Below are 15,697 nucleotides of genomic sequence, written 5' to 3' on the forward strand. Positions count from 1 at the left end.
ATTCTCCGCGCTTCCAGTTGCAAGAAGAGAGCTTGTAGGATCTATTGCGGTTGTCACAACGGGCGTTGTGTGAGGCTTGAGGGATCGAAGAAGATCTACTTCAATTGTGTTATCTTCGTCTTCGGAAGGCTTGAGAGAGAATATTCGCATCGAAAGAGATCTTGAGCAAAGCGCAAGGTGGGACCCATCGGGTGATACTGAACAGAAAGTCAGCTTGGTCCACAGGAAAATAAGCAAGATACATACGCGATATACTGGTAATCAATTCCCCATCCTTCATAAAGATATTGATTAGTGCCAGTTTCAATGGAACAATCCGATAATCAACTTACACCTTCAATTTGCGCCAGCCTCTCCCCGGTCTCTAAATCAATGACCAAGGCATCCTCGCCTATACACGTTGCTAGAAATCGACCAGTGGCATCAAGTGAAACGCTCCCGCCTGTGTAAATTGGCTGTATCGTCTTGTGCACCTCAAAAGTGGTCTTCACAGCGACTTTAGACATGGTTCGATAACGAAGGGACGTTGCGCAAAGATAGGAAAAAAGGATAGCCGGCAATTCGTAAGCTAAGGCGCCATAAGCCCAATACTGAATATTTCACACCAAGTGAGCAACACCAATCCTAGCAAAGATCAAAGCAGTTTGATTACATGAATTCGTTAAAAAAACATAAAATAAAATAAATCAAAAAGCTGCCACGCGCTTAAAATTTTAATGAAGGGCAGCGAGAAAAGTGGGTCCTGGAATTAGCCGCTATAAGCGCCAACTTTTCATAACGTCAACTTCCTTAAATATCAACAAGGGCTGCCCAGAGGAACTTCATCTATCTGAGTCATGCTCGACAGGAACATATCCATGACATCAGTTCCTTAACTAGATGATAACTAGTATTCTGAAATACTTTGCCCTTCTAGGAGCTCTTAATAGCTAAGTGGCTAGGATGGGAAGGCGTCCATACTTGAACTCACTTGCTTTGGTAGGTCGGGAGAGCATAAGCAAATCAAACCTTTAAATGAATACCCAGGTTTATATATAGCGTGAACTGCCAAGATGCTGATAAGATGATAGGGGCGGTCTCCTTACGAGGCTCCAGAGCTCATTGTAAACGGGTCGGCTATACCCCAGCCAAACCGACACCTATCAAATTCAAATGCTGACGGGTATACCCAAGAGTATGATGCTCGCGGTCACCCGATCAACCGTCGCTCAAAGGCTGAGGCCAGGCAGCTTAGAAAGGCGAAGAATGATGTTCTATCTACTATGGGCATTATCGTTAGTGGTGAAGAGTTAAATTCGGCCAGTATGAGAGAACAAGAAAAGATAGCCTTACTTGCGGAGGAGAACGATTATGGATTAGCTCTCGCAGCTATTGACCAACTTGGCATGTTTGGGTCCTCTTGGTGGACGAAATCTCTAGCTTGCCGGATTCAGGTAATCAATTCTCTTCTCCCTTGCGTTCAGTTTCGTCTATTTCTTAACCGCTAACATTATCATAGACCTTCAAAAGTTACAACCTTAGCTCCTTAACAGATACCATTCTCCGGGAGCGGCAGAGAATTGCTTTGCTGGTTTTTATTTTGCCGGGCTTCCGGTTTGGACTATATCTTTTCTGCTATCTGTTTGCCGATCACATTTCTGAGTCGCTAGACTCCCTCATTCGACCTCTCTCTTCTGGATGCAAATGGTACAAAAATTGTCCATGGCCTAATGAATGTATATCATTTGGGTACTGTCCCTACTCGTTCCGGCGTTAATGTATTTGAATGCTAATCGCGATTTAGAGCCAACTCTGCAGTAATCCTTATCCTTGGGCAGGGGTACATGTTTTCCCTTTTACAGTCACTACATCTTTTGCCTCCATTCTCAATACCATCAGTATATTCCTTTATTCCGTTTACAGCAAATTCTCTCATACAATTACCGCCCCTTCCCTCAGAATTTTCTGTTAGGACAGTTGGCCTCTATGGTCTCTCTCTGGCAACTTCACCCTTCATTCTATTTAACGTATATATCAACGTACGCCCCGTCGTTGAGGCTAGAGTTTACAGGATCCTTCGACGTCGCCTGCCCAAACCCGATCGCCCTGATAAGCTTTCGTTAAGGGTTGCTGTGGAGAATGAGCTTATCGAGTGGACAGTTCCGTCACTGGGGAAGAGATCAGAAGAAGAGATTAAACGAAGCAATCTCACTTTGGCTCAGGAGATAAAGTATGAGTTGGTTACATTAAAAAATTGGTTATGTCGCTCTGTGGGCTTTCATCCAACCGCGAAACCGAAGCCAGCTCCTGAAGAAGCTCCTTGGCTAGAGAGATATGAATCCGTTCAAAGACGTGTTGAACAGCTGCAGCAGGATCTCGGTCTCGGTACCTCAAACTCGCAAGATAATCATGACACCCCATTACCCGGAGCCGGTCAAGAGTCCCATTCCTCCCAAATAAATGATGTCGACCCAGTTGCCCAAATCCTAGTAGACGAGGAGAACCGATTCGCGCAATCGCCAATACAATTGCCAGAGGGTTATTTCTCTGACATGCGAGCTTCTATACAACCCAGTGGTAACGATACCGCCCTCTCAACCCCTAGTCAGCATGATATACCACTTCATCCTGGGGGTTCCGCAACTCCTCCTTCCCATGTTCCTGCTTCACGGACAAACACTCTATTCTCTCCATCTCCGTCTCCAGAGTCATCGCCTCCATCATCCCCCCGCGTTAGGGCTTCACTTATCCACCAGAATTCTGATGTGATTACAATGCACCTAGAACTCTTGCAAAGTCATACAGAGGCCGAGGTTGATAACCAGGGTCTCAATGCAAGCGTGTCTTTACCGAATGGTGTTGTTCATAGAACCGAGTCACAGACAAGTGCCATTGATCGCGCTGCATCTGAACTATTAGATGCACTGCTATCCAACCCAAGCCAGCACTCGGTTGTTAACGTCCCTACTTCCAATCGAGAAAGGGGCCATTCTACTCCTAATATTCCAGTGCAAAACGGCATAGATCCTACTGCACAACCTCCCGAGGAAGAGCTGGACGCAGTATGGCAAACCCCTGGGATGAATCACAGCGCGCCAAATCCCCAGGATAACATAAGTAGTAGTTCTAGTGAACATATGCCCAATGGTACCGGTCCTCAAAGACAACCCCTTCTCGATCGCCCCGGACCACAGGCTGCCGAAGAATGGGACCATCATGTTACCATTCTCTCATCACATCCCGTGGATGCATTTTCCTCTCACTTATCTTCCATCATTACCTCTGTTTTGTTTTATCCTTTTGAATCCTTATATCTTCGAAGTCTTGCTTTTACGTATTTATCTACCCAGTCCGCAGCGATAATCCTCCCGCTTGGTGCCACAGCATCCTTGGTTGGACTTCATTCTAATGTGCGGCCATTGAGTGCATGGTTTGGAGGTGGAAATGCGCCAGATATGCTCTCCTACGTCGGAAAAATGGTACTGACTGTGGGGTATGAGACAGCCATTAGTGCTGGGATCTGGGGACTGGGAGCTAGTGCTGCTGTTGCACTTGGGAAAATCAAGTTTCAATGGGGCCAGCTATAGAATTAACTATGACATGAAGAAGTGTATTCCCAAACTTTCTCGTATTTTACATAGCCCTCATATCAATGTAGAAGACGAGGCTAAAACAAGAGAAGAAAAAAGGTTTACGTATATTGAAACTGCGATCACTTACTTCCTGGAGGTTTTGTCTTCCTCCTTTCCCAGACCATCAGATACCCTTCCCGCGTAAATAGAGTCTCACTTTCTGTACGCTTGACCCATAGATCCTGGGCCTCCAACCACTCTGGGCCCTTCTGTTGCTGCTGCTGGGAATTCTCCGTAGCCATGGCCTTATCATGTAGTTGGATAAGCCATGACACCTTTTGATTACCCGCGGCTGCGCCCGGTGTGGTTGACGTACTGGAGGCAGATGGGCCAGTCTCAGTCAAATCTTTGGCCGTCTCCGCGCTGTTTGCAGCGTTTTCGGGACCGCCTGGAACATTCACTGCAGCATCAAGAATGACATTTGCTACCAGATCATAAATAATGGGTTCGCCTGGGGGCCATATAGATGGGTCCGGTTCAACATATGGTGACATGTCAAGCCCATGGGGCGATGGGAAAGTAACGATAGTGGGGTTTCGCTCAGCGACAAATTTATTTTTGCTGAACCGCTTGATGTGGAATAGAAGGTAAGGCGGAAGAGGGTGTAACAACCGATGTCGTACGCGATGGGCGAGTTTCTCAGATGCAGTTATACCGTTGTATTTGTTTAGGAGGGTGGTAAGAGGAACTTGGGGTATAATGGAGTCCTTGTTTGAGGATTGAAATAGAGGAGTAGGAGGAAGATCCAATGTGAGCATTAGAAATGGGTTAACCTGTGATGTGGTGGTGCTTGATTCAGAGAATACAAGACGGGCATTCGCGCTGTCAGACCTGGCCGTGATAGCCTGGCTTTCAATTCGAAGTTTACCGTGGAAAGCTGATTGAATCACACTAGTTGGCTTTGATGATGGCTTCTTAGAGCCCCCCAAAGTCAGATGGAGGTTATTTAAAAACCACGAGAGAAACTCGATCGGGTCTGACTGCTTCGTTAAGGTAAACCGTTTAGACGACCGTATGGCAACCTCCTGGAGTAATTCGTGCGGCGAGACATGTGCTTTGAATGCTCGGGGATTCCACAGTTTGCGCACTAGCATTCCGAATCTCAGAGGAAGCTGGGGGGTGCTTAGAGCCGGAAAGTCATGTAGTAAAAAGAAGTTCCTGATGGGGCGGACATGTGCAAGCAGTTGAACTATAACGTTTAGATAGTCATTGGACTTGATATTATTCATTCCAACAAACCCTAGCACACCAAAATGTTAGCGACAGCACTGATGAGCTAGGTTTGATGTTGAAATACTCACCTGGCCTGTAACGTTTGCCCAATAGATCAAAGGCATCTATAACCGTCTTGTCCAGCTTTGCCACTTCCTCCTTAGAGAAGTGAGGATCAACAACGTATTTAATATCATCTAAGCTCTTGTTCTTGACTTCATATCCTTCCGGCAACACATAAACCTTCTTCGTCTCCATGTTAATAAACACATGGTGTTCGACCTCGAGGGCGTGAAAGTAGGCATGCGATTTGGGTCCGCGTCCTTGATAGTATTTGCCGCATACTAAGCACGCATAGACATTGATATTCGATAATGAGACGGAACATAGCTTCTCGAAATCAAAGTCTAGTGCACCTCTTTGTATTGTATCCAGGTATAAGTCATCGTATCCTTCCAGAGGTGCGTTTTGCCGAACGGTTCGATGGCGAGTATCGTCCTCCTCCAAGTCTGATTCCTCTGCAGCTATTTCTCCAGCTTCATTTTCTCCTCGATTATCTGTAGTTGGTGTATCATCATTTAAATCGTGTCCATTGCCATTCCATCTCTGTTCTGTTCGGTCTGTGAGGGTGGTCGTGTCTATTGGTTCTTCCGAAGAATAGATCTTGGGCCGCTTCGAAGCGGGCGAGTCTATCTCGACGGGTTCATCAAGTGAATCTTCAGCTGGCCTCTTCGTCATCGTGAAGAAATTTTGTCGGTGCCGGCCAGAGATATAGTAATTGTCACTCTCGTCTTTGCTCCTTGCTTTGTTTCTTGTCTTGCAGTTGAAGCTCTGATCGCATACCAATTTGTGCCAAGACATGATGACTAAGTTTCATCTTTTATTTGATAGGTCAAACTACCTAGTTACACGCGGTTGCCGATCTACTGGGTAACGTCGTCCTGGCCTCAACACCTAACACTTACAGGTCACTGGAATATCGCGGATACTAGCTCAGTATATCTGTGAAATGGGTATAAGATACCTGGCCGGTTTCTTAACTGGTTCTTACCATGCTAACATGAAGATTTATCATTTTCCAGGCCTCGAACACAAAAAGAATCATAGTTGGCAAATTGTTATCAATAACTAACTGATTAAAGAATCGACTACATAATTATTCTTTTAAAAAAGGAAAAGTTCCGGAAATCCTATTCATCTAGCTATCTAGCAAGTTAAATTCGGAGGTTACTCTTCGTCAACCCAGAGTTCAACCTCTTCAATATCAAATTTGAGCTGCCAATTCCCTCTCCACGAAGATGCGCTATAGACAGGCTCTTGATTTCCTTCTACCGTATGGAAGACGGCTGCGCTGCAAAGACCATTCTCCAGCTCCAACGCCACACCATTCGCCCTGTTCCCAAAACACAGGTTCTGTTCTGTGCCTGTCCAGCCGGGTGATCCGACCTTCCCAGGATAGATATCATGCACAGGGCTTAGCTCGAATAAACAGGTATCCTGCCAGTTTATCACTTTTTCTTCCTCTGTTGACTGGATTGCGCCGCCATCTTTGCACGGAATTGCAATGTAGGACCCGAACAAACAAGCATCACCTGTCTCCCTGTTTTTGCCAGAGATTAGGAAGAACGCAGTTCCTGGAGATGCACTGATATCTTTGGCAATTGATGGTAAGTCTACCTTGCTAAGGCGCGGGCTATAACGTTGGTGAAGGCGGAGGTCATGGAAGCTATATGAAGACCTAGAAAACATTATACCAAGCTGCGCCATGACAGGAAATGTGAGTGTTTTTGTCGGGCTGGGTAGGCTAGTTGAAATGTCTTCCATGTCGAAACCAAGGCGTTCTCCGTTCTTTGGTTTACCGAAAAGGCTGCTAAGGATACGGTAGTACCCATCTAGGAGCCAGGGCTAATATGGATTCAGCATTTCTTACATCGTTTGAAAGAAGGCAAAATTCCAGATAGATAAAAAGATAAAAGTAACTGGTGAGAGAAGACTTACCGTTACTTTGCAAGCATCGTCGAACATGGGCCAGGTAATTCCAACATCTGGATTCCGGGCAAAGGCCTTTACAATGCAATCGGACACGTGATTTAGATCTGTGGTTTTATCGTCTCTTATCTGGTCATTGCAACCGAACTGATACGCGAGAAGCAATTTGACGAAAGCATGGAAGCTCTTTTGCGGAATAGTGAGATGATGAAGATAAGTATGATCCCCATGTAGCTCTTTTGCCAACGGGCGGAAGCTATCGCGAGCAACGGGCGCAAAACTAGGGTGGGTTTCAATCTGGGAGGAGAAAAGGATATCAAGGATGTCATGGTACATCTCATCACCGTCCTCATCGCAGTTCACGGCAGCGTACTCTAGCCGGAACCTGCAAGATTTGTCAAATTGGTAGGCTCTCTCTCTGGCCTTGTCCGTCCACTCCTGGCGGTTGTATGGCAGTGTCACTCCGTCCCGGGAGGTTGCAAGACTCTGGAAAATAGCCCTTCTATGGTCTGCTCGTGTCCTCCCCCGACAAAGATTCCCCTCTTCATAAAGAGTAGAGGCTCGTAGTTCATTAAAAGGAGCGTCTATCAAGGCCCACACAAGTGCTCTCGCAAGCTCTTCGAGCGTCATCTTCGAAGACATGCCCAATTGAAAGGGATATTTCGATAGATATAGCACACTGGAATATAATATGTCACCGGCTTCGTCGAATAGAGAGGGAACAGAGCTAGAGCTCTTGAGGAGGGAAACAAGGACATCTCTATCGATGTATGATATCCCACCTTCTTGAGTGCCATGGGAATCGAACAACTCCTTGAGCCTGGCATATTCACTCTCTCTCAGGCCGCAATGATCGTGGTTTTCGGTAAGCCTGGTCAAAATGCGTTCAGGGGTCATATGGCCGCCAGTGATCCATAGATCCAGCTGTTCAGCATCGCTCTTGGGGCACATTTTTGCTGGTTATCGATGATGGTATGATATGGTAGCTTGGGTAACAGAGATGAATAGTTATGGCTACGCTGATAGTCTGGATAATTAAGCATTAGTTAACTAGTTGACAAAGAAGCGTTGCAGCCTGGTTATGAATCCTCCAGCGAAGATCACTGACAGCCTTGCTTAGCAGAGCTGTGATAATGTCCCGTCTCTAGTTGACTACGTTTCGCATTTAATAATGTTCCGTTCTCTTGACCCTTTATTTTGATTCCATTTACCAAGGTATACCAAGCCTTGTGGCTAATCCTCCGTTTCTATATCTCCTATTTCGTTTCACTGTTCTGGCTCCTCCACAGCTTCGATCTATGATATTCTACGCGGTGCATCTCTCCGCTACTGTCTATGACGCAATCCAGCCATAGCTTGATGCACCGACGACGTCGATCCCTCGCGTGCTCTTCCCCAGATACCCTTCCGCAATTATTGTTCCGTCAACTATCTACCTCATATTTGTAGGATGCAAACATGAGACAGATTGTTGCGATGATCGGTCTATCACCAGATGGCTAGAAGGATGATATCTCAACGCAAGTGCTGCTGTCCGAAAGGTATATAAGTTGGCTCCAGGACCGCATCTGTCTACACCATCATCCAGCTCAACCCACAAGCACAATCACAATCACAATTACAATTACAATTACAATCACCAGTTCACTCATCTTCATTCAACAAGCCAACATGAAGTTCTCTACTATCTTCTCAACTCTTCTTGCTGCTGCCTCTGTCGCAGTCAATGCATCCCCTATTGCGAAGAACGAGGTTGATGCTAGCCTCATCTCCGCTCGCGAGACCGGCTTAGTTTCTACTCCTTTCTCCAACGACATTGTTAAAAGGGAAACCGAGGACAGTGACACATTCGCGGCTCTAGCCAGGGCCTACGGCGGAGAGCTCGAAGACGACAAGTACTATGTGCTCACTGCAAAGTGGCCCCTGAGAGACGAGATTGACAACGAGACCCCGGAAGAACTCCAGGAACTGCAGAGAGAGCTCGGCTTCTTCCATATCGGAGTAATCGTTGGCAAAGTTAGCATCAAGGAATCTGGCCCCAAGAAGCACAGAAAGACCAAGCGCGACTTTGACGGCCAGGTCTACGATACCATTAAGAAGGAGAACAAGGATATCAAGTTCCGCAAGACCAACTGGGACACCAGCAAGAGAAGAGATATCGAGTTTGTCAAGATGACAACTAAGAAGAAGGCCGATGCTCTTAACCACAAGGGTGAGTCTATCTGGCAGAACATAGACACTTAACATTTCAATAAGTGAATACTAATCATACTACCTTTAATAGCCAAGGACTACGAGAAGGATCACCCAGTCTACAGCGTCGATGACAACAACTGCAACACCTTTGTCCAGACGATGTTGAGCGAGTTGTAAGAAGGTCATTTGCTTATACGATGGGAACTGCTCCTTTCTATAGCTAGCAACAGTCAGATGGCTGTCACTTCTGCTACCTATATTCTCCTCTGTTTTATTTCTTTATACACTTGAAGTGCTTGTATTCCATTTAGATGTCGCCAACCGCTTGCTTTAGGCTTTTGATAGATTTAACTTGCTTTTTTTGGTACCTCTATATATTGCTCTATTATGGACTCTCTCTTATTCGACATGGTTGTAATGCCATTTTTTTTTCCAAATCTATTGTCTGAATATTACCATTTCTCCTTATCTAAATATATCTAAATATATTGATTAACGCTCTCTCTGTTCTTAGAGCAGGGATACTCTGTTTGTTTATATATCTGGCTTACTGAATTATTATACGTATTTTATATCTATTTCCACTGAAAGTAAGAGTTGAGGGGGATAGGGGCTAGAATATGATAGATTAAAGAGAGATAAGCACATCTAACATGTCTAGGAATATATATATCGTAGAGTATATTACTTTAAGGGTAGAGATTTTGAAGTGGCGGCATTTGGCAATTAGGCTTACCATTAAGTGAAGGGTAGTCGAGTCGAACAACGTTCAAGTTATGTTCAATACGATATAAACCAAAACCGGAGCGGGTATTGATTGAACCGTGTTGAGGATGTAAGTAGGCATAAAGTTTAGGCATGAAATGGATGCATTATATCGAAATAACCTCGAGACGTAGTACTTGCATATCGACTGACTTGAGATAATATAACAGCAATAGCAAGTACGAGGATCATAAGACGCCAATTCATTAACCGGCCTAGTCATGCATGAAAACGATAGAACGCCCACCCGGGTCTCTAAGCACTCTGAACCATTCTGCTATTTGCTTCGTCAAAATTGACATCCCTGATGCCATCTTTCGTGACGACCTTTACCAAAACCTAGGAGAAAATGTAAAATCAGTATCCGTTTGGACATTTGGAATGGGTTTGAAACATACTCCTTTGAAGTCAATGGGTAATCGTCGCTTGAGCTCGTCTGAGCACATCTCAAGGAGTTTCAAGCCTTGTTCGTATGAGATATCTGGGTGGTGATGTTTATCGAGGATGGACAGACAGTAGTACCTAGCGAAAACGGACCCAGTTAGTTGCCGTATCTTGGTCCTGTATATGTTGTGATATGGCGTGACCTACTGAGCATAACCATGGGCGGCATATGGAACCTGTGCTAATGACGCTAGGTAGTCGAGCCAGTACAGACTGGGCTTCTCTGTGATGGGGTCCACGCCGCCGAGAAGGAGGTTGACTGTGTACGGGCTTCTTGACCGAAGACTTCTAGCTAGCTCTCCACGGACGAAGTGAGCAACGGCAGAAGGGCCGAGTTCGGTTTGGTTGCGCATAGAGTATAACTGAGTGTTTGCTTGTATAAACTCGGCGAATTGGACTATACAAGTTGAGAGTGTTAGTGCTTTGCCTATACCTATCAAGTACTGACGGTCCCGTACCTGTATCTCCAGCTTCACCGGAAAATGCCATGAGAGTGTGCTTGTTTAGTTGCCTCGTCTTGTCATCTGCCGCCTTCAAAATCGTAGCACCCCTCATAGCAGCCTTTGACGCAGCAATGAGGGTGAAGTCTTTCCCGGTAATCCCAAGTAGTACCTCCCTACAACGACGTTAGATCAACACATATCGAGGAAAGCTCAAGCACGACAAGCTTACATGATGACAGTCTAGCTTCTTGTAAACAAACAACAAGCACTCAAATCCAGCTCTAATATCAGTTATCCCGGTTCTCTCAGTTAAATGCTGCTGCTTGTTCTTCCCTGTGTTTTGTTGGTGAAGCTGCCCTTTCGAAAGCCGCGTTGGAGCTTGCGGCCTATCTGATTAGTCATCCTTTAGGCTTAACCTTTCTCCGAAGCTCCGGCAACTCAAAAAAAAAAAACCTTCAAAGATAAAAAAAATAAAATATTGTGGTAGCGTGAGCGTTGATAAAGAGAGGCACGGGTTGCGATCGACGATGGCAGGGCGATAAATTCGGGGATACGTGTTGGGATAGAGTGTGGAAATACCCGGTACCGCTACGATCATGTCCTCGTTTTTCACACTTCCTGCGTCTCAGCGGAAGCGCAAGAGGGAAGACCGAGTTGGAGCTCCGGTAGCTAAGAAGCGAGGCGTTACTGGCAAAGGCGCACCACAGAGCGGCGATAAATCCCGGAGGCAAACAGACAGAGATGAATCGATATCAGGGAGTGATTCCGAAGGAGATGAGGGCTCGGGGGTATCGGCCGGTTCGGACGATGAATCGCTCTCTGGGTCCGACGAAGACGAGACTGCGGCCGAGCGAAGATTGAGGTTGGCAGAGCAATATTTGCACAATGTCAGAGAAGAAGTGGACGAAATTGGGTTTGATGCTGCAGATATAGATCGGGATTTGATTGCGGAGAGATTGAAAGAGGATGTGGTATGTGGTGCAGTTTCCTGGCCATGCGGGCCTTTGGTATGATGCACAGACTAATCAAACTGATAGGACGAATCCAAAGGCCGAGCATATAGACTAGTGGCCTCGACACTATCACTCTCAGCTGCCTCGCATTCATATTTTCGTGCAGACACAAATACCACCACCGCCATCGCTTTACACTACCCATTTGTCTACACTACATCAAAGGACAGGACTCTGATAAAATGGGAACTGTCGACACCTCCTTCAACATCTTCTACACAAGATGGGAACAGCGCCCCGTCGAACCGACCATTGCGGAAAAAGCCCAAAAAATTGAAATGGGCGAAAGGATTACGACCATCTAGAGATAGTGAAGAGAAGCAAGGACATGTCAGCGAGGTTCTGACTGTCGCAGTTTCACCGTCTGGTCAATTCGTTGCTACGGGTGGTGCCGATAACCGGTTAATCATTTGGGATGCCGACACCCTTACTCCATTGAAAACATTCACACAACATCGCGACTCTGTCTGCAGTTTAGCATTTACTCAGCGGATATCCTCATCAAGTTCTGGCGAACAGTTGTTTTCCGCCTCATATGACCGAACTATCAAAACCTGGTCCTTAAGCCCTGATGCGCATGCCTATGTGGAAACACTTTTTGGTCACCAAGATCATGTGTTAGGGGTGACTTCAATGATAACAGATCAGTGTGTTAGCGTTGGCTCTAGGGACCGCACAGCAAGGCTTTGGAAGGTCATTGATGAAACGCAACTGGTATTTAGAGCTGGAGGCATGTCTAAGCACTGTCAATACTCTTTAAATTCAACGGACTGTGTGGCCGCCTTGCCACCAACACACTTCGTGACTGGTTCAGACTCCGGTGCCATATCACTATGGTCTGTCCACAAGAAGAAACCCCTTCACACCATTTATGAAGCTCACGGTCTGGATCCCCTACCTCCTCCCGAAAAGCTGTCGTCTGAAACCGACGTTGAGGCACAGGCTGCAAAAACGGCAAATGTTCGCCAAACCCCACGCTGGATAACAGCATTGGCCACAGTACCTGGCACGGACATTGTGCTAAGCGGTAGCTGGGACGGTTGGATTCGCGCCTGGGAAGTCTCTGAAGATAAGCGCCGGCTTCGACCTCTAGGCTGTATTGGTGGGAAAGAGGCACCAAAGGATCTATCCCTCACAAACGGCTCATCTCATACCCTTTCAGATTCTATGCCAATAGACACCGATGAAGACGGCCAAGGCAATACCGCACCCCCGCTCCGGGGTATCGTGAATGGAATATCTGTCTATGAACGCCGAGGTGTTGATTCCGCCAAACCTGGCCGCCCTCTTTCTAGCTCTACATTAAAGAAGAAGAAAAAGGGGTCTACGGCAAAATCGCATGAGACTGACGTGAAGGGGCTTTGTATAGTAGCTGCGCTAGGCAAGGAACATCGACTCGGACGTTGGAAGGTGTTTGATGCTAACGATTCGAAGAATGTTGGCTGTGGCGAGGTAGGGGGCAGAAATGGTGCTGTTGTATTTGAAGTGCCTTTTGCAAGCTGAAAGAAAATAAAACTATATCACGGTATAAAAAAAAGAAATGATTGGGGAGTATTGGAGTTGCGTAGATGGCTGCATATACCAATACGATTGAGTTTTAATTCTTTATAGTACTCCCCTACTACAGTCAGAATGAGTAGAAGCAACAAGAGACAAAATTAACAGTTTTCTCATTTGATACTGAGTGATAGCAAACTACCTAATGTTACAATCCATACCTTCTAAGTAAAAAAAGCCCATCCAAATGAGAATAGCAAAAAAGGGGAAGAGTATATTGGGGATCCTATGCCCAAACGCCATGCTAGATATTTGTTTTAAGAGCACAGCCGAGCATTATATGATAGAAGCAATGATGAGATGCAAAACATAATGTAAAAAAAGGGGGGGATGGAAATCAGAAAATCCATAAGAGTCCAAAAGGAAAATATTAAGAGTGGGTATAAACCAGAATTTCGGGTTGGGGGCCAAAATATCAGACTCCAATCTTGGTTATCGGGCCTTTGGTATGCCAAGACAGGGGTATATAAATGGGAGTAAAGTTGTCGAGGAAGTAGCCGGCAGGCCAAAATAAGATATTAAGTGATTGGGGCCTGTTAGTGGCGACGGTGCCTTGGAGCCGGGCGAGGAGGGGAGGAATCATCGATAACGACAGCATTCTCAGGGTTATTCCCCCTCCTGCTTGCTTGAAGTAGGAACATGGGCAACGTCATCCTGGCCGTTTGATCGAAGCTTGTGCGTCGGCGAGACTGATGCAGACGAGCGGCTCTTCTGCGTACCGGCTGTCTAATTGGTTCCTCGTCTGAATCTGCCTCTGAATCTGCTTCAGACTGGGCAGTCGATGGTATCTCCTGAACCGATGGCGTTGACTCAACGTCAATGGTCTGGCTACCATGATCACTTGAAGCACGGCGCGCTGTCGAGTTTGAAATTTCGGAGTCCTCATCAGATTCAATTGATTCGTCTTCTGATAAATCCGACTCGCCATCCTCGTCATCCTCATCTTCGTCGTCTTCCTCACCTTCCCCAGATTCTACGCCCAGAGACTCGTCGTGGTCAAAGCCACCCATAAAACTATACCCGAGCCGGGGATAGGGGTTATGGAGGTGAAAATCGGCCGCGTGCCCTTCATATAAAGCGTCCATTATCTGGAGTTGTTCGATAGAGTCGAGATCATCGTCATTGTCTGGGTCCGAGTCGGACACAGTATAGCCGCAGTGCGTGCATTCGCCATCCTCCAGTTCCCAAAAACACCCTGGACACCGCGAGACTCCTTCTAGATTGTCATAAAGTGGAATTGTAGTTCTGTTGAAACACCCCTGGAACAGACCACCGGTCTTAGGGTCAGTGTTCTTTTTATCCCTTTCGACCTTCTCAGTCTCTGCTACCTGGTTGGCCAAATGTTCTTGTGTGGTTTCATTTGAATCTGTCAACTCGGAGCGGCCAATAAACATATGAACGATGTTGCGGACCTAGAAGAGGAGCACCTATAGTTAGCATTGACCTTGCATTCGTAAATATCATCTTCTTGGGTTTGTTTGCGTTGGACGTACCAAATATGCTGGAGCAGGGGTCGATTTGACGGGTGCCCGGCAGTCTGGACATGTTTTCGAGTGGCCCTGGCTCTTGAACCATTGCACTAGACACTGTGAAAGATTCAGCAATGAGCTCATGCACGCAGGTCAAGAAGGAATGGAGCATAAACATTTAAACGACGTACGCTGTAGCAAAACGTGTGCCCACACGGCAATGTATACGGCTCATAGAGCGGCTTGATGCACACTCCGCAGTAAATATGACTGCGTATATCGTCAATATGGCGTTGGAGGGTTGCTAGCAACTATAGGACTGTCAGTATTGGAAACGACGGTCGAATAGGCGGGGTTCCGGTCAGCCACCAACTCACCCCGGAAGGGTCCGTATTCTTCTTCTCACTGATTGCCGGGAGAGGGAGAGACGGCGCAGGAGACGCAGTGGGATGGTTACTGCTGAAATCCACGTCATCTGAACGTCTTCTCTTTGCGTTGTTGGCAGCCATGGCCACTAAATAATCCAGGCCGGGATTCGAGAGCTGGGCGGGTCGGCGGAACAAGGTCTGGCGGTTGGTTTCGCCGGCAGCAAAAGCAGTCTGTGGCAGGCTGTGTGGTAAGCAGTGACAGCTAAAAGGCCACCAGCAGGAGGGCAAAGTGAAGCAGACGACGGCGAGGCTCGCGATAAGAAACAGTCGCGTGAAGTGGAAAGTCAGACAGGCGCGTCTTCACCTATTTTATTTTTTCTGGAGTCTTGGGATGTTGAGCCTCTTGTCGCTGCGTGAGTTGGAGCGAGCGAGCGAGCTTCACCTTCCAGGGAGGGCTTAGGCTGTGTCACGTGATGATGTGCTGGCGCCGACAGCAAAGATGACGACAGACGAAAGGCCGAAGTGAACTCCAGACAACAACGTCAAAGGTCAAACGACAGCATCAACGACAGCAGCAGCGTCGGACGGACAACGGTGGCGAGGATGGCGGCGAGAGAAGTAGCAGGGTGT

At 46.7% G+C, this 15,697-nt stretch overlaps 8 protein-coding genes across 8 annotated transcripts in view; 3 read left to right on the forward strand and 5 right to left on the reverse strand.

Moving 5' to 3' along the window:
* MGYG_04686 (U3 small nucleolar RNA-associated protein 13) overlaps positions 1–506 on the reverse strand; it is a gene marked incomplete at both ends in the record, with an annotated part of 2,861 nt that extends 2,355 nt beyond the window's left edge. Inside the window, one exon of the mRNA XM_003172046.1 lies at positions 333–506. Coding sequence (XP_003172094.1) covers positions 333–506 — 174 coding nt within the window. The remainder of the gene's footprint in view (positions 1–332) is intronic.
* A 436-nt stretch (positions 507–942) lies between these two features.
* MGYG_04687 (hypothetical protein) lies at positions 943–3,566 on the forward strand (the record flags this gene model as incomplete). The annotated part of the gene is made up of 4 exons (XM_003172047.1): positions 943–978; positions 1,071–1,433; positions 1,499–1,728; positions 1,784–3,566. The coding sequence occupies 4 exons, from the start codon at positions 943–945 to the stop codon at positions 3,564–3,566; spliced, it is 2,412 nt and encodes an 803-aa protein (XP_003172095.1).
* Positions 3,567–3,691: 125 nt separating this feature from the next.
* Positions 3,692–5,561, reverse strand: MGYG_04688 (U4/U6.U5 tri-snRNP-associated protein 2; the record flags this gene model as incomplete). The annotated part of the gene is made up of 2 exons (XM_003172048.1): positions 3,692–4,851; positions 4,913–5,561. The coding sequence occupies 2 exons, from the start codon at positions 5,559–5,561 to the stop codon at positions 3,692–3,694; spliced, it is 1,809 nt and encodes a 602-aa protein (XP_003172096.1).
* Positions 5,562–6,050: 489 nt separating this feature from the next.
* MGYG_04689 (hypothetical protein) lies at positions 6,051–7,763 on the reverse strand (the record flags this gene model as incomplete). The annotated part of the gene is made up of 2 exons (XM_003172049.1): positions 6,051–6,728; positions 6,822–7,763. The coding sequence occupies 2 exons, from the start codon at positions 7,761–7,763 to the stop codon at positions 6,051–6,053; spliced, it is 1,620 nt and encodes a 539-aa protein (XP_003172097.1).
* A 720-nt stretch (positions 7,764–8,483) lies between these two features.
* On the forward strand, positions 8,484–9,185 carry MGYG_04690 (hypothetical protein; the record flags this gene model as incomplete). The annotated part of the gene is made up of 2 exons (XM_003172050.1): positions 8,484–9,024; positions 9,097–9,185. 2 exons carry the CDS (start codon positions 8,484–8,486, stop codon positions 9,183–9,185), a joined length of 630 nt encoding a protein of 209 aa, XP_003172098.1.
* Positions 9,186–10,028: 843 nt separating this feature from the next.
* MGYG_04691 (proteasome component C11) lies at positions 10,029–10,772 on the reverse strand (the record flags this gene model as incomplete). The annotated part of the gene is made up of 4 exons (XM_003172051.1): positions 10,029–10,112; positions 10,172–10,295; positions 10,365–10,614; positions 10,676–10,772. 4 exons carry the CDS (start codon positions 10,770–10,772, stop codon positions 10,029–10,031), a joined length of 555 nt encoding a protein of 184 aa, XP_003172099.1.
* A 484-nt stretch (positions 10,773–11,256) lies between these two features.
* Positions 11,257–13,176, forward strand: MGYG_04692 (rRNA processing protein RRP9; the record flags this gene model as incomplete). Its single annotated transcript, XM_003172052.1, has 2 exons — positions 11,257–11,631; positions 11,698–13,176. 2 exons carry the CDS (start codon positions 11,257–11,259, stop codon positions 13,174–13,176), a joined length of 1,854 nt encoding a protein of 617 aa, XP_003172100.1.
* A 590-nt stretch (positions 13,177–13,766) lies between these two features.
* MGYG_04693 (RING finger domain-containing protein) lies at positions 13,767–15,208 on the reverse strand (the record flags this gene model as incomplete). The annotated part of the gene is made up of 4 exons (XM_003172053.1): positions 13,767–14,642; positions 14,724–14,816; positions 14,891–15,010; positions 15,077–15,208. 4 exons carry the CDS (start codon positions 15,206–15,208, stop codon positions 13,767–13,769), a joined length of 1,221 nt encoding a protein of 406 aa, XP_003172101.1.
* Positions 15,209–15,697: the final 489 nt, after the last annotated feature.

The sequence above is a fragment of the Nannizzia gypsea genome, genomic scaffold, assembly GCF_000150975.2.
Source record: "Nannizzia gypsea CBS 118893 supercont1.4 genomic scaffold, whole genome shotgun sequence".
Lineage (NCBI taxonomy): Eukaryota > Fungi > Ascomycota > Eurotiomycetes > Onygenales > Arthrodermataceae > Nannizzia > Nannizzia gypsea.